The sequence below is a fragment of the Vombatus ursinus genome, unplaced genomic scaffold, assembly GCF_900497805.2.
Source record: "Vombatus ursinus unplaced genomic scaffold, bare-nosed wombat genome assembly UNPS02014785.1, whole genome shotgun sequence".
Taxonomy (NCBI): Eukaryota; Metazoa; Chordata; class Mammalia; order Diprotodontia; family Vombatidae; genus Vombatus; species Vombatus ursinus.
The window spans coordinates 10991209-11018387 of NW_020954563.1; the positions used below are offsets into that span (position 1 = coordinate 10991209).

The 27179-nt window shown below is 41.2% G+C and overlaps 1 protein-coding gene across 1 annotated transcript in view; it reads right to left on the reverse strand.

Moving 5' to 3' along the window:
* Positions 1-2136: 2136 nt before the first annotated feature.
* The window catches only part of CHMP4B (charged multivesicular body protein 4B), a 61243-nt gene continuing 36200 nt past the window's right edge, over positions 2137-27179 (reverse strand). The window contains exons 2-5 of the mRNA XM_027867266.1: positions 8829-9006; positions 7717-7831; positions 6382-6508; positions 2137-2981 (exon numbers count right to left, since the gene is read on the reverse strand). Of these exons, the coding sequence (XP_027723067.1) occupies positions 2917-2981; positions 6382-6508; positions 7717-7831; positions 8829-9006 (485 nt within the window). The 3' untranslated portion in view covers positions 2137-2916. The remainder of the gene's footprint in view (positions 2982-6381; positions 6509-7716; positions 7832-8828; positions 9007-27179) is intronic.

Sequence of the window (27179 nt, forward strand, 5' to 3'; positions counted from 1 at the left end):
TCGACAACACACCGAGAAATAAGATCAGAATAATGGTGCCAAGGCACGTCACAACACCCAGAAATGCCTTCTGAGTCATCAGAGGAAAAATCAGATTGCGCTTAATTTAGGTTTCGCATTAAGAAGTATTCTTAACGAGTTCAAATGCCTTGAAAATGCGTGAGTGAATTTGTGATGGTGTACTCATCAAAATATCTGTGCCCTGTCTGCTCCCTAACTGCTTGTGGTACATGAACCCCTGGACCTCGTTCAGATACCGTCCTCCTCTCCACGAAGCCTTCTCTGACCATCCCTCTTTCTTCTGAGCTGTCGCAAGGCCTCGTTTCTCCCTCTCTGGAGGCCTTCATCCTGTTCTACTCTGCATTAGATTTATCTGTGTACAAGTCTCTCTTTGCTGGATGGTCATCCGTGACGGGATGGACCCTATCTCATTTATTTCAGTGCCTCCTCTCTGCCCCATGCCTAGAACGCCTTCTACACAGTATGCCCATTATCAACGTTAGTTCAATGAAAATATCTATTGGGGGATTTAAATGACTTTGAGGATAGTGCCCTTTGTGGGTTGTTTCTGCCCTTAGGAGCGGCCCTCACTTTGCAAGACTTTACAAAGGCTAGAGCTAGAAGTCTCAATTTCCTCCCTTAGCCAGGGGCTGGAGGTGTTTTTGGCCAACTGTTGCCTGGGCAACTTGTTTCTAACTGGAGTCTTAAATAGGGCCTGGGCATGCAGAGGAAGCAGGATGAACTAGTGAAATAGACACGGAAGACCTTGGGTTCTGGTTCCTGCACAGTTACTGAACTAGCTGTGTGACTGCAGGAAAGTGGCTTGACTCCTCTAAGCCACAGATTCCTTGGCTGCAAAATGAGAACAATGAATGTCCTACCTGTCTCTAAGGGTCATGGTGAGGATCAAAGAAGATTACATGAGTACAGCCCTCTCTGCAAGCCATCAAAATGCCACTTTATGTGTGTCAGCTACTTATTATTGGTATTAGAAGGGCTTATGCTTGTAATGGAATGTGAGAGCTGGAAGGAGCCTATGAGATCACGAGAAACCTATCAGTTCTGAGTCAAGGTTTCTAGAAATGAACTAGTCTAGCACCCTGAGAGTTAAATGTCAGCACAGCTGGCACGAGAACCAGCATGAAACAGCTAAAGACTGGATTAAAGAGTAATCACATTTGTTGAGAACCTACAGGAAAGAATTCCTGCTCAGGGGCTGGATCTCATCACCTATTCCACCACATTGCCCACTTTCTCTGGCCCTTGTGCAGCCCCTTACCAAGTCCAGCTTTGCCTAAACCAATTCATAGAGTTTGCCTAGACCTCCCTCTTAGGTAAGATCTGGCCTGCTGGCCTTTTTCAGCACCTGGCCTTCAGGCTGGATTTCTGTGCATGCCCCAAGCCTGGGTGACAAAAAACAGTGGGCCTTGGGTTACAGCTGCTTCCAAACAACAATGGCATTCAGGAGAGAGATTATCATCAGGTGCCACCTTAGGAAAATGGCAATTTCTGCAACTCCTGCCCCAAGGCCCTCCTGAGGAGCCAAGGCCAGTGGCAAGGCAGGCAGGTGGCAACTGGAGGCTGAGAAGGCTTCAGCTGGTCAGTCTCTTTCTGATGGAAAAGAAAAGAAGAGCTGAGAGCACTAAGATTGGGTTTTCAAAGAAGTCTAGTTTTCCATCCACCTGCGTGAGGTGGGCCCAGTTTAATGCTAGGACATAAGGTCCGAGCCCAAGCAGAAGTTACTGGGGGTGGGGATCAGTAATCACATACCGCCATGTGGGCAGTCATTTTCTTTGACACACCTAACATATCCGGTTCAGTGAGTTTCTGGAGGCAGATCCTGCCACGTTTCCCCATTGGCTGAGGTGATGTAGAAAGGCAGAGGAGCCTCCTGGGTCCTGGAGTTCAAGAAGAGCTTATTCAGTGTTAGACATGCCTAGAGGGAGCTCAGCAAGGGGAAGAGTACCAGGTCACCCACAGAACTCCAGCCACCAGAAAACCTGCTCCAGGCTCACATCTTCCACTTGTTGCCAGACACAGACATCAGACACAGCACTGCACTGAGTTTCACAGACTGGAGATGATTTTTATCATCAATCTAGTGGCAAATGATCAAATGAACAAAATGGCCACATGTGAAAATTAATCGAGATATTTAATAGACAGTGCAAACCATAGTTTCATCTGAATATAAATGTATGCACATGTTCCAATGAGCTATATCAATCAGTTATCACAAACAGCAATGAACACTTCTGTAGAGCTATGTTAAAAAATGTACAGCTGGAATTTAATTCTAATAATCTCACCTGCTTCCAAGAGGACTTTGTCCATTTCAAATCAGTTTCACAAACTTAAAAAGAAAAGGTGATCTGGAGTAAAAGGGTGGGAGTGGAGTGATAAATACAAAGGCAGTCAGATAGTCAGTGGATATAAATACAGCTTACAGAGAACCCAAAATCAAATGCATTATTACAGCTGAACACAAGAAAGAAATCTATGACTTCTCTTTAAATGTAATACAAGACTTACAAAGGCATGTGGGACATTTCAACTGACTTAAAATGACAAAGACTACATTTGAAGAGCATTTCAATTCTGAACGATAAATTCCAATCGAGGATCCAGCAATGAGTTAGCATAGTCCAAAAGCTGAATGCTGGATTTGCAAATACATTTTATTTTACAGAAATTCAACATTATAAACAGCAGGCAACTCCCTTCCCCCTCCCCCCAGCTGCTCCCCCTCCCCGCTCGGTGCAGACCATGCTATCCAGTATGCAGCGATGCAGGCCCACTGCCTTGGGTTAAGATCCAAGAGATAAAGATGGTTTTCCTCCCCCACACCACACGCATACACCCACTGCAACAGGTGACCAGAGTCTGTTTCTATACAAGCCTGTAGAGTTGTACCGATTACATAGTTTCAGCCCAGGACTCCAGCTCTTTCAAGTCATCCTCGTCCTCTTCCTTCTTCTTGGCTATAAAAGGGAGAAGAGAGGAGGGAAGAAGGAAGGCAAATATTTAGAAAAGCTACTTGTTTTAAAAACTGTCTTTACTCCCCATACACAGGCCAGGTTCCAGCGCTGTACCAGATCTGGTTATGTAAACAGCCCCTCCCCTCGTTCCCAGCTCCATGGGAAGTACTCTGCTCCACTGCCCTGATAAGCTGGTCCTAAATGCCAGAGGCAGGGAAGCAGCTCAGCCCATCCTCCTCCTCCTCCCTATGTCCCTCCCCCTTCCTCTTTCCCTGACTGCTTTCATCTGCCAGGAATGATCATGTGATGAGGACGTCAATAATGATTCATTCTGGGGCTTCACCCCACTGGAAGAATACATTTCCTTTTTAAACGCGTGAGATGAGGGCACTGAGTATGGTTCGCTGCTATAGTGCCTTTTTTTCCAGCTTTTTCCTGGCTCTTTGCCCCTTTCTAGTGGCTGTCTGCACCAGACCCTTGTACCCCACTGGAAATTATCTGAGGCACCTGGATACCCAGAAGTAGGATTTGTTGAAAGAAAAGATCTATGCAGAGGACAAGTTCTGCCCTCAGTGCCACCCCATGAATACACTTGTAGCAGGAATGAAAAAGAATAACTTCACCTCATGCCTGACAATTCACAACAAACATCTCATTTGAGTCTCATGGTAATTTATAAGGGTAGGCAAGCCAAAGGATTACTACCCTTATTTTAGAAACAGAAAAACAGATTCAGAGGTGAAATGACTTGTTCAAAGTCACACAGACTTTAACTGAAAAACCAGGAACAGAATCCAGGCCCCAGTCCACTGTACCACAATCTCTTAACAGATGTCTGCTAAATGAATAAAATAGATGGACCCATCTGCTTGTTTCCTATGCCTTCTTTACAAATTCATCCCCCTTGCTAGAGGAAAACATGTTGATCAAGCAACTCTGGCTCTCAAAATAGGATAATTCTGTCTTTGAGGCCTCCAAGGAAAAGCAAGACGAGCACTAGTGGTGGAAATCCTTTCAGGGGCCCTGCTCCTGAGCCATTTTACTGGTTTCCAACTCTCAAATTACCTTTGACTGCAGAAGTCTTTGGGTATCCCTGGAGTAACTGAGTTCCCATCCCCCCTATGTCTTAGTGACAAAATAGCATTAAGACCAATTTTGTCCCTTGCTGAGTTGGGGGGGTGGGGTGCTGTCTTGGCAGAGAGATAAAATCACATTTTTTTTAAAAAAGGGTGGGGCAGCTAGTTGGTACAGTGGATAGAGCTCTGGCCTTGGAGTCAGGAGGACCTGAGTTCACATCCAGCCTCAGACACATGACACTAGCTGTGTGACCCTGGGCAAGTCATTTAACCCTGACTGCCTCACCAAAAATAAATAAATAAATAGAACATTTTGTAACACTTAAAGAGTTACATAAATGTCAGCTATTATTATCCTGAACAGTGTTTCTCTGAGTTGAGGACTGATCTATACAATGTCAAGGATCATTGTGGTTGGGTAGTTATTTCAGTCATGCCCAACTCTTCGGGACCCCATTTGGGGTTCTAGCAAAGATTTAAAGTTTAAAGGGGACTTAAGAAATCACTAAACAACACTGTAAAGACAAATCACTTTGAAAGACTTAAAATCTCTGATCAATGAATGTTCAACCATGATTTCAGAGGACTGATGATGATTTATGCTACCCACTTCCTGTTGGAGGTGATGGACTCAAGATGCAGAATGCCATACATTTTTGGACATGGAGAATGTGAGAATTTGCTTTGCTTGACCATGTATATTTGTTATGAGGGGTGTTTTTCCCCTTTTAAAACTGGAAGAGGGGTGGGAGAAAAAAAAAATCAATGCTTGTTAATTAAAAAAAAAAAAAGGAAATTACTGTCTAACCCAGGGGTGAGGAACCTGTGGCCTCGAGGCCACATGTGGCCGTCTAGGTCCTCAAGCTTGGCCCTTTGACTGAATCCAAACTTCACAGAACAAATCCCCTTAACAAAAGGATCTGTTCTGTAAAACTTGGACTCAGTCAAAAGACCATACCCAAAAACCTAGAAGGCCACACGTGAGCAAGGCCACAGGTTCCCCATCCCTGCTCTAACCCCTTTCATTTTACACATGGAGAATCTGAGTCCTAGACAGGGAAAAGAATAATTAGTGAATTGGTAAGTTTCAGTCCTACAGCACCAGCTGGCTGCTGGTGTCCACCTGGGTGGATCTATACGCATCTCAAATTCCACACGTCCAAAGCAGAATAAATTACAATACTTGCCCCCAATCCATTTCTCCTCCAAACTTCCCTATCTTTGTTGCTAGCATTACTATCTTTCCAGCACCTCTACTGGCAGAGACATTCACCTTATGTTCAATCAACTAGCAATGGCACTTGCTGAGAAGGTAGAAATTAATCTCTCTTGCATCTATCCCCTTCTCTGTATTCACACAGCTACCATCTGAATTCAGGTCTTCATCACCTCTGACAGGGATTATTATAATAGACTGCTAACTGGGCAACCTGCTTCCTGTCTCTCCTGTCTCCAATTCACACGGTTTTCTCTCCCTTCTCAAATTCTTTCTATTTGTTTATCTCTTTACATGTTATATCCAGCAATAGACCTTTGTTTTTGTTGCCAGCAGTAAACTTTTGAGGGTAAAGATCTGTTCCACTTTTCCTTATAACTCTGACCACCAGTATCTTATATGTAGTAGGCACTTAAATGCTTGATGAATGTGTGTATGTGTATGTGTGTGTGTGTATTTTTAACATTTTTTTCTACTCTGAGTTCCAAATTTCCTCCTTCCTCTAGTCCCTCCCTCATTCATTAAGGCGAGCAATATGATACCCATTATACATGTGAATTCATGCAAAACATATTTCAGTATTTTGCTGAATGTATAATGAGAGTCAGGACTAGAACCTGGTTCTCCTAACTACCAGTCCAGTGTTCTTCTCACATTATGATGATCAACCAGCCTCCAAAGGCAGATAGTACTTCATTAATCAGGCCTCTGAAATGGTCTCAACTGCTCCAATCTCCCTTTTCCACAGGAGTTATTTCTGGAGCCTAAGCATTTACAATCCATGAAATGCCACCACTCTGGCAAAGGGTCATCCTAAACTTAACGTTCCATGGAAATTCCCCAATGTTCCACTTCTATCCAAAAATTTTTCTTGCTTGGCAACCACGTCCAAGATGGAATTATGACTAAGGTTATATATACAAAGCTAAAGCTGTCTAAGATCATGGGAGAAAATCATATGCAAAATAAAGATATACAGGTGCCTACTTCTCAGAATGTCAAACTAGGCACTAACCTGGTATTCATGGCCTAGATGAACTCAGGAGACCATGAAATGAGACAGTAACATATGCAAGGTGCTATTTAAAGAACACACTTTGGAAGTGCTTACCTGGCTTTGATGGTAGCGCTATAGAGGGCACATTTGGTAGTGGGACTGTTTCTGGACCGTTGATTTCCAGCAAATTTTTGTCTAGTTCTTCCTGTTCTAGTTCCTCTAGTTCTGCCATGAGTTCATCCTGAAAGAAGGAAATACAAGAGTGAAATGTGTCAGCACGGAAATCCCAACCCCAGACTGTGTCACTTCAGAACTGTTGATTCCCTCTTCAAATGCTGCTGTCTGAATTCTGTTCAAGACAGAGGCGAGTAGAAGACACAGGTCTAATCTCAACTCAAAAACCTACAGTGGCTCCTCATTGCCTGTAGAATAAGTTGTAAAATCCTCATCCTGGCATGTAAAGTCCTCCACAACCTGAACTGAACTTTCAGGCCGCGTTCAGACTCGTTTCCTGTATACGCTCTACGATTCAGCTAGACTGGACGACTAAGCCACTTCCCAAATTCAATGTGTCGTCTCTCTCCATGGTTCTCTATAGGCTGTTGCCATGCCTAGAACCAATGCCCTCCTCATCACTGCCATTTAAAATTATTTAGCTTCCTTCAAAGCTCCTCTCGGCTGGCACTTCCCACAAGCCTTGCCTTATCTCCTTCCTCCCACCTCCTGCTAGTTCTCCTCTCCTTAAATTACCTTGTATTTATTTATCTCTGTACATACTGTATCTTCCCACTATTATGTAAGCTCTTTGAGGGCAGGGACTATTTCACTTTTGTCTTTGTGTATACCCAGTGCCTAATACAGTGACCTGACACACACTAAGCACTTAATAAATGTTTGTTGAATTACATGTAACTTTAGCCATCCAGCTTGAAAACATAAGTGTTGAGGGGAAAGTCTTACAGCCACACCTTGGTTTTCTATGTCATAGAAAAGATGGCCACTATGATACCCTATGTTCACAGGGGACAAAATCTGACCTTTGGCACTGCTAAATCTGTGGCACAATGACATGCTTTACAATGCAGTTCTGCTTTACTGAAAAGGTTAAGAGATGTGAAGTCACAAATGACTCCAATGAACCTGGCAGGCAACTCCTGAGAAGACCCTTGGACCTTAGATCAACAAGCTGTGAGATAAGGTGTGTGCTCACTCAACCTGTGTTTGTACTCAGGGAGCATAAAGCCACTCTGACAATTCCAGAACTGGAAGCAATGAGCCAACTCTCACCTAAATGTTTCGGAGGGGAAAAAAAATTTGTTCCCCAAATCCTGGTCTATGGAAAAGAAAAGCAATCATGTCTGAGGCAAGTCAGAAAGTCTGTAAAACTACTGGGAAGCTAAAGAAGAATCTGAATTTGTTCAGCTTCTATAATTGTGTCAAGTCACTTACCTCATCAAACTCTTCCCCAAATCCGACAGGTTTGGAAATAGCTGTGGATATCTCCTCTGCAAGTTCCTGCTGGTCAGCAATGTCCTGCATTAGCTCATCTACTTTATCGATGTCCCTTTAAACAAATGATACACATGCCATGTCAGTCAAAGCGCATATACACAACAGGGTCCAAGTGGCTCTCATAAGTGAGCCTTAATTTCTCTGGCATGGACCATGTCTCCATCTCACCTCTTCCCAACAAACTATAATTCCCTACGCTGAATACACTCTTTAAGAACGTTAGTTTTCTTTCATTTTACAGACCAAAGGTAATTCTGAATACTGGGCAACAGGCAGAACCATCACCTACCCGCTAAAACATAGTCATGCCCAGGAAACCTAGATGGCCCCCCAATCCACTTACAGTTTGAACAGAAAAAAAAAAAAACAAAACATTTTATACAGCGACATAACACACAAATGTTAACACCTTATTTATCCAGCAACTTCTCCTTTTTGGGACAAAGGAAAGCCCCTTCATCAAGCCTTTACTTAGAGCCTACATCACAAAGTTCTAACAAGCAGGCATTTACCACAGCAGGGAGAAATAACTGCTGATAGCTTTGCTGTGAGGAAAGACATGGGAAAACTACGAAGAGAAGGCACATGAACAATCTGGGGCCATTTGGTGAAGGACAAATAATTCTAGACACTTCAATATACCTTAGGGGCATCAGTGTGTCATGTAGGGACATCCAAGACAGCTGTGGATATGCATAAATGGTGAATTTGAGACATCAAGAAAAGGAGAAATTCTGTTTGCCATGATCTACTGCAAAAGTCTGGGGATCTACAATTCATGCTGAATATTTTTCCATTTAAAAAACAGTTAAGATAAAAAGCTTGGGGACTAAGTTAAGGGACCGAAGTTAAGCTTCAGAACTCTGCCCAACAGTGTTGGATAAATGAGGCATTAGTGTGGAATTACAGTTTAAGCATATGGGCAGTACAGCTAGGAGAGACCTCAGAGATCATCTAACCCAACTGCCTTATTTTATAGAAAAGGAAACTGAGACCCAGGGAGTAGAAGAGCCTTTCTGACATGCACGCTCCCCGCATGGGTGGCTTACATGTTGTCATGGGCGGCCTTCATGGCTTTTGCAGCATAGCCCATGTTCTTGAGTACTTCGGTATTCGTGTTAGCATTCTCAAGGGCTTCCCTTTGAAATTCGATTGTCGACAATGTACCATCAATCTGGGCCAGCTGTTTCTCATACCTCTTCTTGCGCTTGAGTGCTTGAAGGGCAGCTGAACAAGAGAGAAGAAAACAGTTTGAAAAAAATCATCATCTAAAAGGGCTACACTACAGGCTTATTCAATCACACTTTGCGGGACAAAGGTTGTAGAAAACATGTCCAAGCCTAGATTATCTTTTCTTTCTTTATTCAAGTTATATTAAAATCAGCATTGATGGAAGTGGGGGAGGGGAGAAGAGTATTGTTTATCAAACATCGTCATTGTGATTAAGCCCTCAAAGTGAATACCCTGTCCAATGACTTTTATGGGACAAAATCATATCTCATAAATTTACTGACATTATTTTAAGAGATAAATAGTAATTCAGACAAAGGGGAAACATTAGCTATAACTTACTTAGCTTCTTTTTAAAAGGCCTTTGACAGAGTTGTATATCAACAACTATTAAGGAAAAAAGTCATCATAGGACTAGGGAGAAAACTTTTATTATGGATAAAGAGCTGGTTTAGAGAGAAGAAACAAAGGGTAGGGATAAACAGGAAACTTTATTTAAAAAAGATTAAAAGTCTACATAAAGATTGGTACTGAGAATTTTCTGATTTGGCATCTTTATGGAACAACTAGGTAAGTACAAACAGCAAAATCTCCAGTTCTGCAGATAACTAACCCCTTCTGTGCAGTAAAAAAGGGAGCTCATGGGGACAGACGAAAAAAAGAGTTCATGAATCTCTCCCTATATTTTATATTATTATCAACTGTATGACAACATAAGCATTTGAAAGAGCAGTAAAACATTAAGACATTGTTTTTTAAAACAATTAGTTTCATTCAACAAGAAAACCACAATCTATTGGCTACTCCTTTGACTTGTGGCAGGGCTACAGAGAGCCACTTTCAATACCCATACAAACATACTGGAGCTGCTGCCACCCTCCACTCCCCCCATGCCAACCTTGCCAAATAAATAAATAAAAACAAGGGGCAGATTCCAATAAATACTAACTAAAAAACAAAAAAATTGAGAATCTCATACCCATTAAATTGGCAAAGATGACCCCCAAAAAAGGTAATTATTGGAATTAAAGGAAGACAGGCACACTAACACACTGTTGGAACTGTGAATGTACTGTAAAAGCTACTAAACTGCACACCCTGTGACCTAGGAATACCATTATTAGGCATCTACCTCTAAAAAATAAAATAAAGAGGAAAAGTAACCACATGTACAAAATATTTATAGCAGACCTTTTTGTTGTATCAGAGAATTGAAAATTAAGGGGTTCAACTGGGAAATGGCTGAACAAATTATAATGGGACATTATTGCTCTGTAAGAAATTACAAAAGTGAAATATTCTGAGGTAACAAATGAACTGATGCACACTGAAATGAGCAAAACCAGGTGAACCATTTACACAATAACCACAACACTGTAAAGAAAAACAACTTTAAAAGATTTGAGAACTCAGATCAATGCAGTAGAGGACTGCTAATGAAAAATGTTACCCACCCATTTGACAGAGATGGAGGGCTCAAATAGTCAAAGTATAGTTCTGCTTGACTATGATTATATGCCACCAGGGAGGGTTTTGGAGTTTTTTGTCCTTTTTTTAATTTGGAGAGGGGGCATCAGGGAGGGAAAGTGGGCCTAGCTAAAGGAAAGCAAAAAAGAAAAAAAAAGAAGAAAAGGGAAGAAAAGAAAACTGTAGTATGTTTAAAATGCACAGGAAGGAAGTCCAGAAGGAGATATAGACAAGAACGGTAGTTTTGGGATCATGTTGGATTTATTGCATTCTTTTAAAAATACTAGTTGTACATAACATAGAATCATGGTTTTATATATAATCTTCCTTTTCTGTTTTTCTGTGTATTTGGAAATGTTCATGCTGGATGCCATTTGTCAATTATAGAACAAAAAAAATTTTTTTTAAAGAAAAACACTAGCGGAACAGAACAGAAAGCCTACAGAATAGAACTTAATGAATACATGAAGTTATTCCAAATCTTATTCCAATTCTGCATCATGGTGTGGATGTGACTGAAAGACTACAAGCTATGTCTACAAGGTTCTACCATCCTGGTAAGGTTCTGAGTACAGTCTGAGCAAAAGACTATGTTTGGTTTCCAAGGAACTGTTCAGGTAAGTATGAAGAGGCGTTCATCACCAATAGGTTGGCCACTTGTGGATGAATTCTTTGGTCATGGAAACCCATGAAATAAAGAAAAATACAAAAGGGCTATCAGTCTCATGCAGTGTCATTGAGTCTGCATTGACAATCTAAGGGAAAAAAAAACAACACAGTGCTAAAGTGTTTTAAGAATTGAACAGTTTTAAGACCACCTATAAACATGTAAACAGTAGACACTGTAAATGTGTGATGCTTGTCAAATAGCCAACAAGGAGACATGCTACTAGAAGAATTGAAATTCATCCATCTTGGCATTCTTACTATAAATGAAATGTAAAGACAAAAAAAGTTGAAGCTAAATGAAAGGATGGCTCACAGGTTTTCCATGGAAAAGCAATGAAAGAAATTGGTAGAGTTTGTTTAATCATGTACAAACAGGTAAGAAACATCATTGCATGAGACATTTGGTCATGTTACAGGTGCGCATGATAATGATTTGCAAAAAGACCAACACAAAGATAACTTCAGATTATGCCAATATCTGCTAGAGGATGAAGAGGCACAGAAATTCTATGAAGAACTTAATAAAATCCTCCAAATTAAACTGATATATACTTTGATACTAGATGACTTCAACTGCTAGCTGAGGACAGTGAAAAACATGCTAGAAAATATGATTCAGATAACCAAAGATATAGAGGCTTCACACATATACCGTATTATCTATCATGAACACTTTCTTCAAGATAATAATTGTAAGGCACTGGGCATGGTGAGCACTGAATAACATAAAAAATGAAACTGATTATATTTGAACAGACAAGAAATGCCTTGTTCCCAAAGCAGGAATCATTTTTGAATCAGCTGCTTATGTACAGTCAGACATCTTGATTTGTTAGAGCAAGGATTAAAATTAATACAGAGCTAGAAGAAGCATAGGGGAAAGATATGATGTGCAATTAAAACTCTAACTTGACCTATTTAAAGAAGTTATTGATGCTGAAAAATGAAAAATGGATGGAGGAAAGGCTATCAATAAGGATTAGAACAATTTCACATATAAGTTGAACCAATGTAAATCAATTGCCATGATGAGTAGACCAAATGAGTCTAAAAATATAACAACTAACATACTCAACAAGCAGAAGCATATAGTAGTTAATGGCAACACTGGTTCAGAATGTAAATTCCATTTGTCCAATCTTAAGGAGAGAAAAACAGAGGAAAATGATGAGTAGTGCATCAACGCAAAGAACAGCAAGAAGCAACAGAAGGAAAAACCAGTTTAAAGAAAGCTTGGTGAGATATCCAATCTAAGACAATGAACAAGGGCATTTAGGGACAAACCTAAAAGTGGAAAAAGATCTGGAGAGATTTTTATAATAAATGATTTCACTTCCTATAAACATTTTTATCAAACAAATGGGGGGACAATCACTGGAGACAAAAGTGATGGGTATTATTATGAAAAGATTAAGAGATTTCACATAGCAAAAAGCAGTATATTTAAATGAAACAAATTGAGCAAAATATTTGCAATAAATATCAAGTAAAGGTCTTAACTAGCTACTGAGCAAATCAGCAAAACTACTGACTATAACCATGGAGAAGATAGAGGAAAGGGGGGTTAGGGGAATGAGAGTAAGGAAGAAAAGGAAAAAAGGGGAGAGAAAAGGTAGGAGAGAGGGCTATCTGAATTAAGCACTGATTCCTTCTGCCCCCACCCTCAGGTTAGCAGCAGAGGAAAAAGCAGAAGGTCTTGCAATCCATATTAAAGTATGTTTTTTATTTTGCAGAAGGTAAAGAGAGAAGGGGACAAAAAAGAGTATAGTTCTGAAAGGTGGCAGAACTACAGGTAGGCCTGGAAGAAGGTGTGGAACAAAAGCATTTTCTTTGCTTGTTAACTTGTTTAGTCATGCCTTGTTAAAGGCTAAAGGCTTGGGGCAAGATTTAATCATTATTTTGTATGTTTGTTTTTGACAGTTACTTTTATAATTTTTAAAAATTTAATATGCATTTATTAAGCACCTCCCATGTGTAAGGTATGGTGCTGGGTTCTGGGTCTCTGGGTGATAAAAGACAAAACAGACAGTCCCTGCCCTGAAAGAGCTTACATTCTACTGAGGGAAAACATGTACACATATAAGTAAATCTAAAATAAATGCAAAATACTTTTTTTTGGATAGGGAAGCACTAATGACTAGGGGGGAAAGGGAAAGGAAACGCAATCAGGAAAGGACTTGGGTAGGAAACGACACTTTATGCTCAGCCCTACAGGGAGTCGGTGAGTCCAAGAGGCAGAGGTGAGGAGCAAGCCTGTTCCAGTCACGGGGGACAGGCTGTGCAAAAGCATGGAGGCAGGAGATGGGGTGTCAGGTATGGGGAACAGCAAGCAGGTCAGTTTGGCTGAAAATATGTATAGAAAGCAGGAAGGGAGGAAAAAGACAGGATGAACCCCACACTCTACTATAAAAGGATTTAAATGCCAAACTGGAATTTGCCTTTGATTACTCTAAAGGCACACTTTTTTTTCCCCCAAACAGGGCAATGACATGGTCAGACCTATCTTCAGATGAACTAGAGAGAAAGACTACTTAGGAAGCTATTCCAATGTTCTAGAAGAGAGGTGAAAAGGGCCTGAATGAGGGTGATGACTGGAGGTTTGGAAAAGAGGGGATGGATGCTGTGAAGGTAAAATCGACATGACTTGTCGATCTATAGGTTATGAAGAGAGTGAGAGAGAACTCTAATGTTGCCAACTTGAGTGAATGGGCAACTAAATAGTATTCTCCATTTGGAACTCAAAGTTTTAAAAACGAATGTCAGAAATTGTTTTTATATGCAACTGGGAAATAAGATATACAGGCAATGGGGTATAGAAATCTATTCTGCCCTACATGAAAATAGAAAGGGCAGGGGATAAGAGAAGGGGGAGATGATAGAATGAAGGGCAGACTGGGGGAAGGAGTATTCAGAATGTATGCCCTCTGGCAGTGGGGGGGGGAGGGGAGGGATGGGGAGAAAAATTGGAACTCAAAATCCTGTGGAAATGAATGTTGAAAACAAAAAAATAACTTAATTTTAAAAAATAAATAGCATTCTCCATAAAAATAGCAAGTTAATAAATATTGAGTTAGCAAGGAAATCAGCTGACACAGAATCCACAAAGAATGGAAACTCACAAAAATCAATCACTTGATTGATAAAGAACACTCCCTAGGACCACTACTTTAACAAAAAACCTAACAGCAGTATTATGGAGTCCAACTGGGGCACTGATTCCTCTCTGCTCTCCTTCAAGGTTAGATGCGGCCTTGGAATCCATACATATCATCAATGCTCTTGACAATTCTAGTAGGGCACCTCTGCACTAGGCAGAGAAATAATGAGTGAGGTGACCACAGCTCCAGCCATCTGTTTCTCCTCTGTCCCTACATCACAGGTCCTTTACCTGCAGTACAACCTCCCCCATTCTTTCCCCACGGCCTGAGGCTAAGGGCCCAAGGGTCTCTGGCTGTGCTGCAGAGGCCCAGGTTGCAATAGCTGGAGGATGAACAAGGTGCAAACACAACAGATCTTGAGTCACTCCAATAAGACACTCACTAGAATTCCTAGTTACAGCTTTGGCAAGAAGCAAAACAATCTAATCACCTGCACTGGTGGTGTTATTTACAGTAAAATCAACCTGAGCCATCCTGACATCAACATTACTCTCCAGATGGTTACTTCATGACTTTACCAGGGCCTCTGTCATCTACATAGAAAAAAGCAATAAAAGGAATATTGTATAAAGTACACATAACGCATTTGTGCCTTATCAGTGAGTTATTTTGTGAATTAGTTACTTATATGTCATAGTTATTTCACTTTAGGTTCCACTTCTAAAGTTTTCTAAGCACTTTCCATACAATATCTCATTTGGACCTCATAAAAAACCTGTAAGGGGCAGCTAGGTGGCGCAGTGGACAGAGCACCAGCCCTGAAGTCAGGAGGACTTGAGTTCAAACCCGGCCTCAAACCAAACACTTGACACTTACTAGCTGTGTGACCCTGGGCAAGTCAGTTAACCCCAGTTGCCTTAAAACAAAACAAAAACCTGTGAGATATTAGTATCTTTATTTTGCAGATAAAGAAACTGAGGGCCCCTTCAATGACTTGCCCAGGGTCACCTAGCTAGTGTCAGGAGGGATTTGAACCCAGATCTTGATGCTGAATCAAGCATTCAGAACCCACCACCCTGTGACAGCTCTATACACAGTATGTACTGAATAAATGCTTATGGTATTATGCTTTATTGTTTTCTCTCTTTTCCAAATCTGTAAGCTCTGGGAGAGGGCAGAAATTGTGATGTATACTATTTTCATGCTGCAGGGCCATGTCACCTCACGCCTGGACTATTGCAACAGCCTGCTGGTTAGTGTGCTGGCTTCAAGTCTCTCCCTGCTCCAGCTCATCCTCCACTTATCCACCCAAATGATCTTCCTGAAGGGTACATTTGATCATATCACACATTCTCTCCGTTTTAGTAAACTCCAGTGGCTTCCTAGCAACTCCAGGATAAAATACAAAATCCTTCGTTTAGCGTTCAAAGCCCTTCATACTCTGCCCCACCCCCCACTCCCCTTCAGTCTTCATATACCTTCCTCCCTGCCATATAATCTTCCATACAGTGACCCAGGCCTCCCTGGCTGTTTCACAAACCAGGAGCTCCCTCTCTCAGCTCCAGACATTTTTTCTGACTGTCCCCCATGCTTGGAATGCTCTCATTTCTCATCTTCACCTACTGGCTTCCTTGAGTCCTAATAACTCACCTACAGGAAGTTTTTCCCAAACCCTCTTAATTAGAGTGCCTTCCCTCTGTTGATTGTTTCCTATTTATCCCATATGTAGATTACTTGTTTGTACCTACTTGTCTGGATATTGTTTCCTCCATTAGATTGTGAGCTCTTTGAGGACAGAAACTGTCTTTTCATTTTCTTTGTATCCCCACTTAGCACAGTGCTTGGCACATTTGTGGACTCTTTGTGACCTGTGGACCATATTGTCCGTGGTTTTTTGTTGTTGTTATTTGTTTTTATTTTTGTTTTGCAAAGATACTGAAGTGCTTTGCCATTTCCTTCTCCAGTGGATTAAGGAAAACAAAAGTTAAGTGACTTGCCTAGGGTCGCACAGTAAGTGTATGAGGCCACATTTGAGCTCAGGTCTTCCTGACTCCAGGCTCTATCCACTAAGCCAGTTAGCTGCCTCCACTTAGCACATCATAGGTGCTTAATAAATACTTATTGACTGACAGGCTGACTATTATACCCCAACATCCCCAGCACAGCTTTACAAATTCTAAGGAGCTCAGGAAACATTTGTCAAATAAATGTTACTAAAGAAAAAAAAAGCAACTGGAGAGATTTTTTAGCCAGTGCCTCAATCTTTTGAGCCCTCTTCTATTAACCTGTTTGGGGTATGAAGAAAAAAAAAAGATAGACTCATGTGATTTTGAAAATGTACTAAATAGAGGGGAATGACTGAGGGGTGAGGGGGTGGGAGAAGGTAATCAAATTGGATTTATCTGAGCACAGCCCACGGGCGGCAGCAGCAGAGACAGGAAGGAAGAGAGAACATTGAAACTACTTTTCCAATAACAATGTGAATTAAAGCAAGGAGGCAAAAGAGAAGTTACACACAAGTACAGCAGTATGAATCCCGGCACAGGTGACCAACTGAAGACACTGAATAAATTTCAGTGACTTGGTCAGAGAATAGCCAACTGATTCTCCAGGATGCCCACGAGATTACTCCAGCTCTTGCCTCTTCACAGCTGCCTCCCAAATGCCCACAAAAGAAGAAACTGACAGGCCCAGTCTTAGGAACATTGAGGATTATGAGAGCCAGGAAGTCCTAACCCAAGAAGCTGGTTAGGGAGGAACCAGGCATAGGATCAGCTTACAAGCAGAAGGCAAAGGGAAATTAAGATGGAGCCACAGGCAGGACACAGCAGTCTAAGTGTACCGTGACATCTAGCCACATGGTAAGGCTAGGAGAAGATGAATGAGAAGTGTGGATAGTAGTTAGCCCAGGGTTTTGTGTTGGCCATGTATGGCTAGATTAAGAATAACTCGGGTTCAGATACCTATAATTTGTCTAGCCAGAGCCTGTTTCCTCTGCTCCTTCGCTGCTAAGCAAAGTCCTCTTTGAAAAACCCAACCTCTGCATCAAATACATGAAATGGGGGAGTGGGGAGGGAGAGGGAAGGGAACAAGTATCTGTTAAACATGTGCCCCATGCTGTGCTAAACTACTTTACAAGTAAGATCTCATCTGATCCTCACAACAACCCTGGGAGGTGGGTGCTATTACTGTCCCCATTTTACAGCTGAGGAAACTAAGACAGAGGTTAAGCACCTTGCCCAGGGCAATACAGCTAGGAAGTGTTTGAGGATGAATTTAAACTCAGCTCTTCCAGACTCCAGGCCCAGTGCTCTACCCACTGGGCCAGCCACCTAACTGCCTAAATAGAAGGAGAGATACAGGTTGAGCACAGGAGAACTAGAAAGCAGGAAAGGGATGGGCCAGGAAATTCTCAGAAGCTGGGAAGGAACTACTAACAGGAATGGGGTGGCAAAAGGTGCCCCCAATAAGCTGGGATTAGGGCTAGGAAGCACACTAAGGGTTTTTAAAAACAAAGGACCCTTTTAATATTACTTTTCAAAAATCCATATTTTAATCCATAAAATTTCCCTTTCAGTGATACATAAGTATTTTAATTCAAGTTGCATTTTTATAGGGAAAGCTCAGTCTCCCACAGACAATAACATTCAAGAATCATAATTTTTCAGTATAGGCTGACAAACTTTAAAATTTCATCTGGTATCCACAAATGCCTGGCTCCTACACTTACCACTCCACCAGTGCTGGGATGCAGGCACAGTAGAGACTAAGTGAAGATTGGCAGTGCAAGCTCATCCCCTTTCTTTCAGATCTGCCAATCACCAGGCATTTTGTAGTGTCAGTGTGAGAAGTGCAAGGCACTCACAGTCTTCTGCCTTGTTTGTGTGGGCAAAAAACCTTTCCAGAGCCAACACAGAAATATGTTTTCTTTTCATAAGGGTTGAAGAATTTTTCACGGAACCAGGACAGTTATTTTTAAGCACGGCTCCACAATGCTGTGCCAGGACCAACAGGATAGAAAAGACACTTCCAAGAAATTACTGTTGTGGCTGAGAATTAGGTTTATTAGAAACTGGGTTCTCTATGTGATACGGAAAATCTTTTTCCCTAAACCTATTTCAGTCAATTAATTTTCTACACTCTTAAGCTATATTTAAGCTCATGCAAAACATAAAAATAATTGAAAAGTGATGTTAATTTTTACTCTTTATGAATCTTCAGTGGTAGGAGAGGGAAGAAAACAAAAAACAGAAATGTTCGCCAAACCTAAATAAAAACTAATTAAATTACAGAGTTTGGGACTGGATTAGGATAACTAAGGTTTCTTTCAGATCTAAAGGTCTTTGATCAAATAAGTGATGTGCCTTACATATACCCAGAACAGCAAACATAGTGGGTGCTTAATAAATATTTGTCATCCCCTCCTACATATACATATGATCAGGTTCTTAATAAATGTTGAATGAAATTTTTAGCATCATATAAGCATAAAGATTATATAAAAGGTACTCCTACAAAAATCATACATTATAGAATTATGGAGCTGGAAGGGGCCTTAGAAATCATTTAGTACAATCCTCTCACTTTACAGAGAACAGTTCTCATTTCTAAAGCACTACACAGTTCAGACGGAACTTTCCATACAACATACTTGTGAGACAAAAAATGGCAAAGGTATTATCTCTGTCTTACAGATGATAAAACATACAAATAAGGAAAACTGACTTGCCCAGGGTAACACATATGTGTTGATTACAAAGGCAGGAACTAGAATGCAGTCTCCTGCCTCCAGTTCAGTGTTTCTGACATGCCTTCGCCTCTCCATCCACAGTTTCCAGTGTTTTGTACTGGAACAGAAATGGCTGTACCATATGGTGTAAAGAACACTGAATTTCAAGTTACAGGCTCTGGGTTCAAATTCTAGCTCTCACTTCTTTCCTGTATGATTTTGAGTAAGTCTATCAACCTCTCTGTAAAAATCCTCTCCTGTAAAATGAGGAATGGGACCAGATGATCTCAGATGACCCTCATGGCTCCAAATCTCTAAAATCTTCAATTTAAACCTAAAATTTAAATCTGAAATCTAAAATTTTCAATTCTATATGCCATTTAAAAGGTCAAGGATGGACTTGTTTCTGAGTTCCAAAAAGGCAGCAGCAGAAAGCAAGTCTGAAGGATACCTAATAATCCCTGACAAACACTGTCAGTGGAAATCGAGCCTGACCCAGAGGCTGGGCTCTATCCACCTGCTGGCTCTGAGTCCACCCCGACACAGCACGTTTCAAAGGCTCACACGAGGACAGGAAAACTTCATTCTTAACAAATAGTAGAAAAAAAGTTCAGAGACAAGGCTGTATTTGTTCCCACACAGCTGGAGAGGTCGGGCTGGACGTGAGCTGACTGGATTTTTCAGTACAGCATCACTCTCTACAATCTCTATTTCTCTGGTACCTTAACTCACTCTCTGTTGCCTGAAGAGGATACTCTCAACTACAACACTTTAGTGACAGGAAAACAAATGTTTGTGAGTGACACCAAGAACTGAAATTGGAGATGCTGCCAACTTCATCATCAACTGCAGAAGGAATGGGGGATACTACTCTGTTCAAGGGAGGCAGTAAAATTCCAGAAAAGGGGGAAAACATGTCCAGGATCACTTTAGTTCGAAGAAAGATGACAAGAACAGGCTTGATAATCAGTACTCTCAAACATTATTATACATGACTTAAAATAGGTATATCACTTTAAAAATATTAACAGACATGCACCATCATTTTTTAAAAATTCTGTTTCCTCATCTATAAAATCAAAGGTATAATGCTGGAATGGAAAGAGCACTGGACTATTTGCTGAAATAAAATGACCAGAAGTCAAGAGACCTTAGGTTCTAGCTCTGCCTGTGACATTAATTTGATATGTGACACTGGGCAAATCACTCCATGTATCTAAGCCTAAGTTTTCTAACTTGTAAAATGGAAATATCACTACCTCTACTACTTACACCTCCAAGGTGCTGTAAAACCCTAAGATAATGGATGTGAAACTCTCTGTAGCCACAAACAGCTATATAAATATGAAGTATTATTATTACTACTACTAGATGATTTCCAAGGTACATTTCAGCTCTATTTAGAGGATTCTTACTCCTTCAGGCCTCTTGGCGCGATGGAAAGGGCATTAGACCAGGAGACAGAAGACAAATGTAACTCAGCTCTGTCACTCTGCTAGACTTGCAGCAGGTCATTTCCCATCTTCCAGCCTTAATTTTCTCACTAGTAAAATAGCATTATACTTGTCCTGCCTACCATACAGGATCATAAAAAAAAATAAGAGAATGCCTATCAGAACACTTTGTAAAAACTAAGTACTGGACAAATGTGTAGGATTATTACTTTAATTATTTGAGATGCCCTGTACCATGCACAAAATGGGCTTTTTATCATTCCTGTTTGGCTGACCAACCATACTTGTCAGAAAAAACTCATTTTGCTAAGTCAATGAGATATAGAGACCAAAGTAATGCACTCTGACGCAAACCTCCAAATATCAATTCAGTGCTCAAGAAAGTAGGCCAGTCCTATCTTCTTAGTTTGCAATAAATGAAGAACATAAATGAAAGTCTCCAAAAATATGGAGGAGGGGTTAAGTAGGATGAAATAAAAAATGACAGAAGACAACACTCTGGAAACCATTGTTCATTTTATGGAGACAATCCATACCGCTCTACTTTCTACTTTAAAACTGCTTTCTTTGGATGCTCTCAAGTCTTCATGTGCTTTTTCTGTCCTCCCTGACAGTGAAAAACCTTCTATTTCCTTTGCATCTGCCCACAAAATGTGCTCAGCACACAGAGAGCCCTAAGGAAGTGTTGGAAGAACCCTCTTCACGTCTTTCAGCTTTGGGACTCTCATATCACCAGGACCTTTGACTGCTTTTGTCCCTCTGACTGGAGAAGTAGAGGAGGGAGCAAGAAACTCCCCAAACCTCCGTTTAAAGAAATTCTAGAAGCCCAGCCAAGTCTTCGGTTACCATCAGCTGCACTGCTCGGCTTCAACTTCACCATCATCATCACCCCCACTTACAGTACCGTCTGTCCCCTCCCCCTTTCAGCTTCCTTTGGGTGTTGTCTTCCCCCATTAGATTATAAACTCCTAGAGGGCAGGGACTGTGGGGGTTTTTTTATTTGTATCCCTAGCACTTAGCACAGTGCCTGGCACAGAGTAAATGCTTAAGAAATGTGTACTGCATTGTATTCTAAGTCCAAATATAGAATCTTAAAAGTCAGAAAAGCCCCAAGAGGCCATTCTAGATAACTACCACCTGAAGTAGGCAAACCCCCCTACAATATTCCCAATGAGTGGTTATCCAGCCTCTGCTTGAGTTCACCTTCCAAGGCAGAGCAGTCTATTTCTAGACAGTTCTAATTATGGAGAAATGCTTCCTTATGTTAAGCTGAGATCTGTCTTCCTTCCTGTAACTTTAATATAGTCCCGTCTTTGTGCTCTGAAATCAAAGAGAACAAATCTGCTTCCTCTAACTAGCAGATACCTGAAAATAATGACCATATTTCCTCCTCAGTCTTCTCTTTTTCAGGCTAAATGCCCTCTCAAAGGTCTTTCAAGTGACTCTGTTAACCCTTCTCTGGCTGATAAGTTCAAGTCTGTGGTACCGAGGACCAAGCACCAGATCTGATGTGGAAACGGCAGTGAATCAGGAAGTAGAGGAGCTACAATTCAAACTCACATCTCTGAGCCCAAGTGCTGCTTCATGACAGCACACTACTAGAAGCCAGAGGATCACAGGGTCCTATAGATTCAGTGCCACAAGGGCCCTCAAAGGCCATCGTCTAGCTCCCTCATTTTACAGATAAGGAAACTGAAGTCCAGAGAGGTAGTAACATGACTTGCCCAGAATCACAGGGCTAGTGAGTATTAGAGCTGGGGCTCTGACCCAGAGCTACACTGGATTTACAGCTAGGAGACCTAAGCTCATGTTAGTTCTATGGTCCATCAATGGAGACATGACAAAAGGTAAAGAAAGGCCCTGACTTCAAGGAGCTCACAATCTAATCGGAGAGACCACAGGCAAGGGAAAACTATGTACAAATGAGATGTGTAAATGACAAATTGGAGATAATCAACAGAGGGAAGGCACTAGAATTAAGGAGGTTTAGGAAAAACTTTTTGTAGAAAGTGTGATTTAGCTGGGACTTTCGAAGGAAGCCAGGAGGCAGAGATGAGGAGGGAGAGCATTCCAGTCATGTGGACCAGCCAATGAAAATGCCTTGGGTTGGAAGATGGAAGTGTGTGGTTTGACAGCAAAGGGGCCAGTGTGACTAGATTGGAGAGAACGTGGGAGGAGTGTAAGGTGTAAGAAGACTGGAAAGGGGGGGAGGCGAATGAAGAGCTTTGAACATCAAACAGAAGATTTTATATCTTAGAGATGACAGGGTGACAGGGAACCACTGGAGGTTACTGAGTAGGGAGGGTGACATGGTCAGACCTGTGCTTTTAGAAGATAACTTTGACAGCTAAGTGAAGGATGGGCTGGAGTGGAGAAGGACTTGTGGCAGGCAGAACAACCAGTAGGCTACTGCCTGAATATGTGATGAGGGCCTAGGTGGTGGCAGTGTTAGAGGAGAGAAGGAGGCATATACAAGAAACGTTACTAAGGTAGAACTGAAAAATCTTGGCAAAAAATTGAATATGGGAGGGGCAGCTAGGTGGAGTAGTGGATAGAGCACCAGCCCTCAAGTCAGGAGGACCTGAGTTCAAAACCAGGCTCTGACCAAACACTTGACACTTACTAGCTGTGTGACCCAGGGCAAGTCACTTAACCCCAATTGCCTAACCCCCCCCCCAAAAAAAATTAAATATGGGGAAGTGAGAGAGAATGAGGAGTCAAGGATGGCACCTAGGACTCAAGCCTGGGAGAATGAAAAGATAATGATGCCCTCAAAAGAAATAAGGAAGTCTGGAAGGGGGGAGGGCTTAAGGGCTTGGAGAAGAAAGATGAGTTCAGTTTTGGACATGTTAATGCTTACGATGTCTAAAGGATATCCAGTTCAAGATGTCTAATAGGCAGCTGGAGATGCAAGACTGGACATTAGCAGAGAGGTAAGGGCTGGATAGAAAAATTTGAGGATCATCAGCATAGAGATGATAACTGAATCCGTAAGAGCTGATGAGACCACCAAATAAAATGGTCTAAAGGAAGAGGATGACCCAGGACAGATCCCTGGTTAGCTGACATAACCTGGATGAAATTCCAGCAAAGGAGACAGAGGAGAAGCAATCAGATAGGTAGGAGGAGAACTAGGAAACAGTAGTGTCCTGAACACTTGATGATCAATAGTATCAAAGACTACAGAAAGGTCAGGAAAGATGAAGACGGGGAAAAGGCCATTAGAGTTAGCAATTTAAGAGACCATTAGTAATGATAGTTAGAAAAGTTTGTATTGGTTGGGTAGAGAATTAAGAAAAGAGTGAGAGCAAAGAAAGTGGAGTCATATATTGAAGCTGGCCTTCTCAAGGAGTTTAGCCACCAAAAGCAGTAGAGATGTGAGATGACAGTGGAAATGGAAGAATCAAGTGAGGGTTTCTGAGAATGGGAGAGACACAGGCATTTTTACAAGCAGTAGAGAGAAGCTAGTAGACAGAAAGCCTGAAGATAAATGAGAGAGTGAGAACACTAGAGGGGGCAATGTCCTGGAGAAGATGGGATGGAGTGGGATCACTTGTGTAGGTAAAGGGGTTAGCCTTGGCAAGAAGGACAACCTCTTCATGTAAGAAAGAGATAGAGATAGTGGCAGAGGCAGTTGAATAATATGAGGTAAGGAGGAGGCAAGAAAGAGGTAGCTCTCGGCAAATGGCCTCAACATTTTCAGTAAACTACGAGACAAGGTTCTCAGGTGAGAGGGTGGAAGGAGGGAGAGTTACGGGAGGTTTGAGGAGGGATGAAAAGGTTTAGAAGAGTCACTGTGGTCAGTAGAATAATAAGTTAATTAGGGAGGTACACAAGGTTGCCTTCTAGCAGTGAGGGCCCAGCTGAGGTTATTAACAGATTTGCAGTAGACCCAGTCAGCATGGTTTTGTGATTTTGTCCGCTTTTGTTCAGCAGCACGTGCATAGGAGCAAGGGGATAGGGGGAGTGATCCAAAACTGAAGCTTTACAAGGCAAGGCTGGTGGTACAAGGAGGTAAGGGACTCAAGAAAAGAGGACAGTGTTGAGGTGAACTGGTTTACTTCTCTGGGACTCAGCCTCCTCCTTTATATAAACAAAGGGCTGGGCTACTGAATGATCTCTCAGATCTTTCAGCTCTAGATCCTATGACTCAGACTCTTTCCACAGCCTCTTCTTATAACTTTAAGGCAAAAGAGAGTAAATGTCAAAAGAGAAGTACAAAGTCTTATGGTAGCTGAGGAGCAGAGAGAGGTTATGTTGATCAGGGAAGGTCACACCATGAAGAGCATGGACAAGGTGGGATTTCCACAGATGGAGATAACACAGCTGAGAGAGAGCTACTTCAGGCAAAAGAAACAGCATGAACAAAGGAGCTAGCAAAGCATGGATCAATTCCAGAAAATAACTAGTACAACTACAAAGTGGTTAAAATACAGGAAGTATGAATACCTTTTCAGAGAAATCTGAGAAGGTGGGCTGGGGCTGGATAGTTGAGGGCCTTGAATGGCAGGACAAAGAACTTAGACTTTATTGGTAAGTAATGAGAAAACATTAAAGATTTTTTAACATAATGATGTGGTCAGGCCTAAACATTAGGAAGATTAATCTGGAGGTGGTATAAAGGGTATACTGGAGGGGAAGAGACTGGGGGTATGAAGACCATTTAAGTGCTTATTGAAATAGAATAAGTGAGTGTCTAGTCTAAGGTCATGGTCTTGGGAATAGAGAGGAGTCAGTGTGAAAATCACCACTGAGGGACAAAGGATAGGAACTGGCTACTAACTGGATATGGAATATGAGGCAAAAAAAAAACAGTCAAAGCTGACTCCCAAATATGTCATTAAGAAAAAAAAGGAAATCTGGAGGAAATAAGAAAAGCAGGAGTAAGAAGAAGTTCAGTACAGTAGATATGACGCTGGCTCACAGACTGAACATGTCTGTTTAGCTATTTCAGCTATTTTACCTGGCAAAGGGTTTATCAGGCACAAATAGGCAGTTATTAAGACAACTGTATAGCAGTAGCAGTATAGTAGCAACTAATATATATATTGCACTTTAAATACATTATTTCAATTGTTTACCATTATATTAATGGAAAAAACACTGGACCAAAAAAAATCAGAAAGCCTTAATTCTAGTTCCTCCCCTGAAGCTAACTACCTGTGGGACCTGGTTTACTTATGTCCCTTTTCTGGGTATCAGTTTCCTCATTTATCAAATAAGAGGAATCATTAAGGAATCACCTGTTTTAAAATTCTACAATTCTAAGAAATTTCTGGATGATGATAATAAAGGAGGCAAGTGCTAAACTGGAAAGGGTACTAAATATGTTGTCAGAGGACATCAATTTAAGACATCAATTAAAGTCCCAGTTCTGTTACTTATGTAACTTTTCCCTTATCTCCCTCTTCCCCTTCTGGGCCTCAGTTTCCTCATCTGTAAAATAGAGGGGTTGGACCTCATGAGGTCTCTTCTACCTCTAGAGCTAAACTGAAACAATGAAACAGCACCAGAGACTTTTTCATAAAGACCCTCATAAAATAATTTAGTCAGCCCCTTCCCTGCCTTCAGTAGGAAAGGCATTATTATTCCCATTTTACAGATAGAGCAACTAAGATCTAGAGAGAATTTCACTGATCACTTCTTTCTTTGAACTCCTATCTCTATACCACACAATTGAGAACTTAAATAAATGTTTGACTTGTCCTCTAGTAGCTCTAATAGCAGTGACTACTCGAGAACTAGTAGTCACAGAATCACAGAAATTTTTACAACTGGAAGGTGCCAGGCCTCTTAATAGCCATGTAAATTCAACCCCGAAAGACAGGAACCCATACCTGAAAGGAATCACTCCATGACAAGTGATCATCCAGCCTTTGCTTGAAGACCTCCAATACATTTTTTCCAGGTACCTCCATGAGGAAGAAGAGGCTACAGTGGGAGGGCATAATTTTTCTTTCATTAATTCTTCTTTTTAAGCGCACTCTACATCAGTGCTAGACACAGTCAGAGCTGCAGTTTTGGGGGTGGTTTTTAATTACACTTTGAAATCACCTTCAGCTTATAAACAATGAAAGAAAACGTTTATAATGAGTGATGCTTACTAGCTCCTAGGAAACCATAATCTTCAGCCAGAAACAAACTCTCTGTAGAGGGATATTCAAAGCAAGACTGGCAATGCCTCAGTGTCAATGGAGGGCCACTGACCCATAGCAAAGAGATGACAGAAGGCCACATTGCAAGTAAAATAGTTTGGTTATATTTTTCCTATTTTAAAATCGAAAACAAGCATCAATTTTGTCCAATAAATACCACCACTACTAAAAATATGTCTTAGCTCTGTGGTATAACCATTTAAGAGAGATAAGAAGCAGAAGAAAGGAAGGAAAGGCAGAGGGGACAAGACAGGAGAGATGGGTGAGTAGGTAGCTGGAGGGTGGGAGAAAGACGGAGGAAGAGGAATGCAGGAAGGATAAGGTGAAGGGGATGTGAGAGGAATACTAGTAAAGCGCTGAGAACAGAAGCAGGCGCTGTGTAAAGTAGCAGTAAAAGTAATATTTGTTGTATTTATGTGACTAATATGGAAATGTATTTTGTATGACTTCACATGTATGATTGACATATTGTTTTTCTTCTAAAAGGGTGAAGGAGGGAGATGAAGGGAGGGAGAAAATTTGGAACTCAAAATCTTGAAAAATAAATGGTAAAAAAATGTTTTAATGTAATTGGGGAATATTTAATGAAAAAAATAAA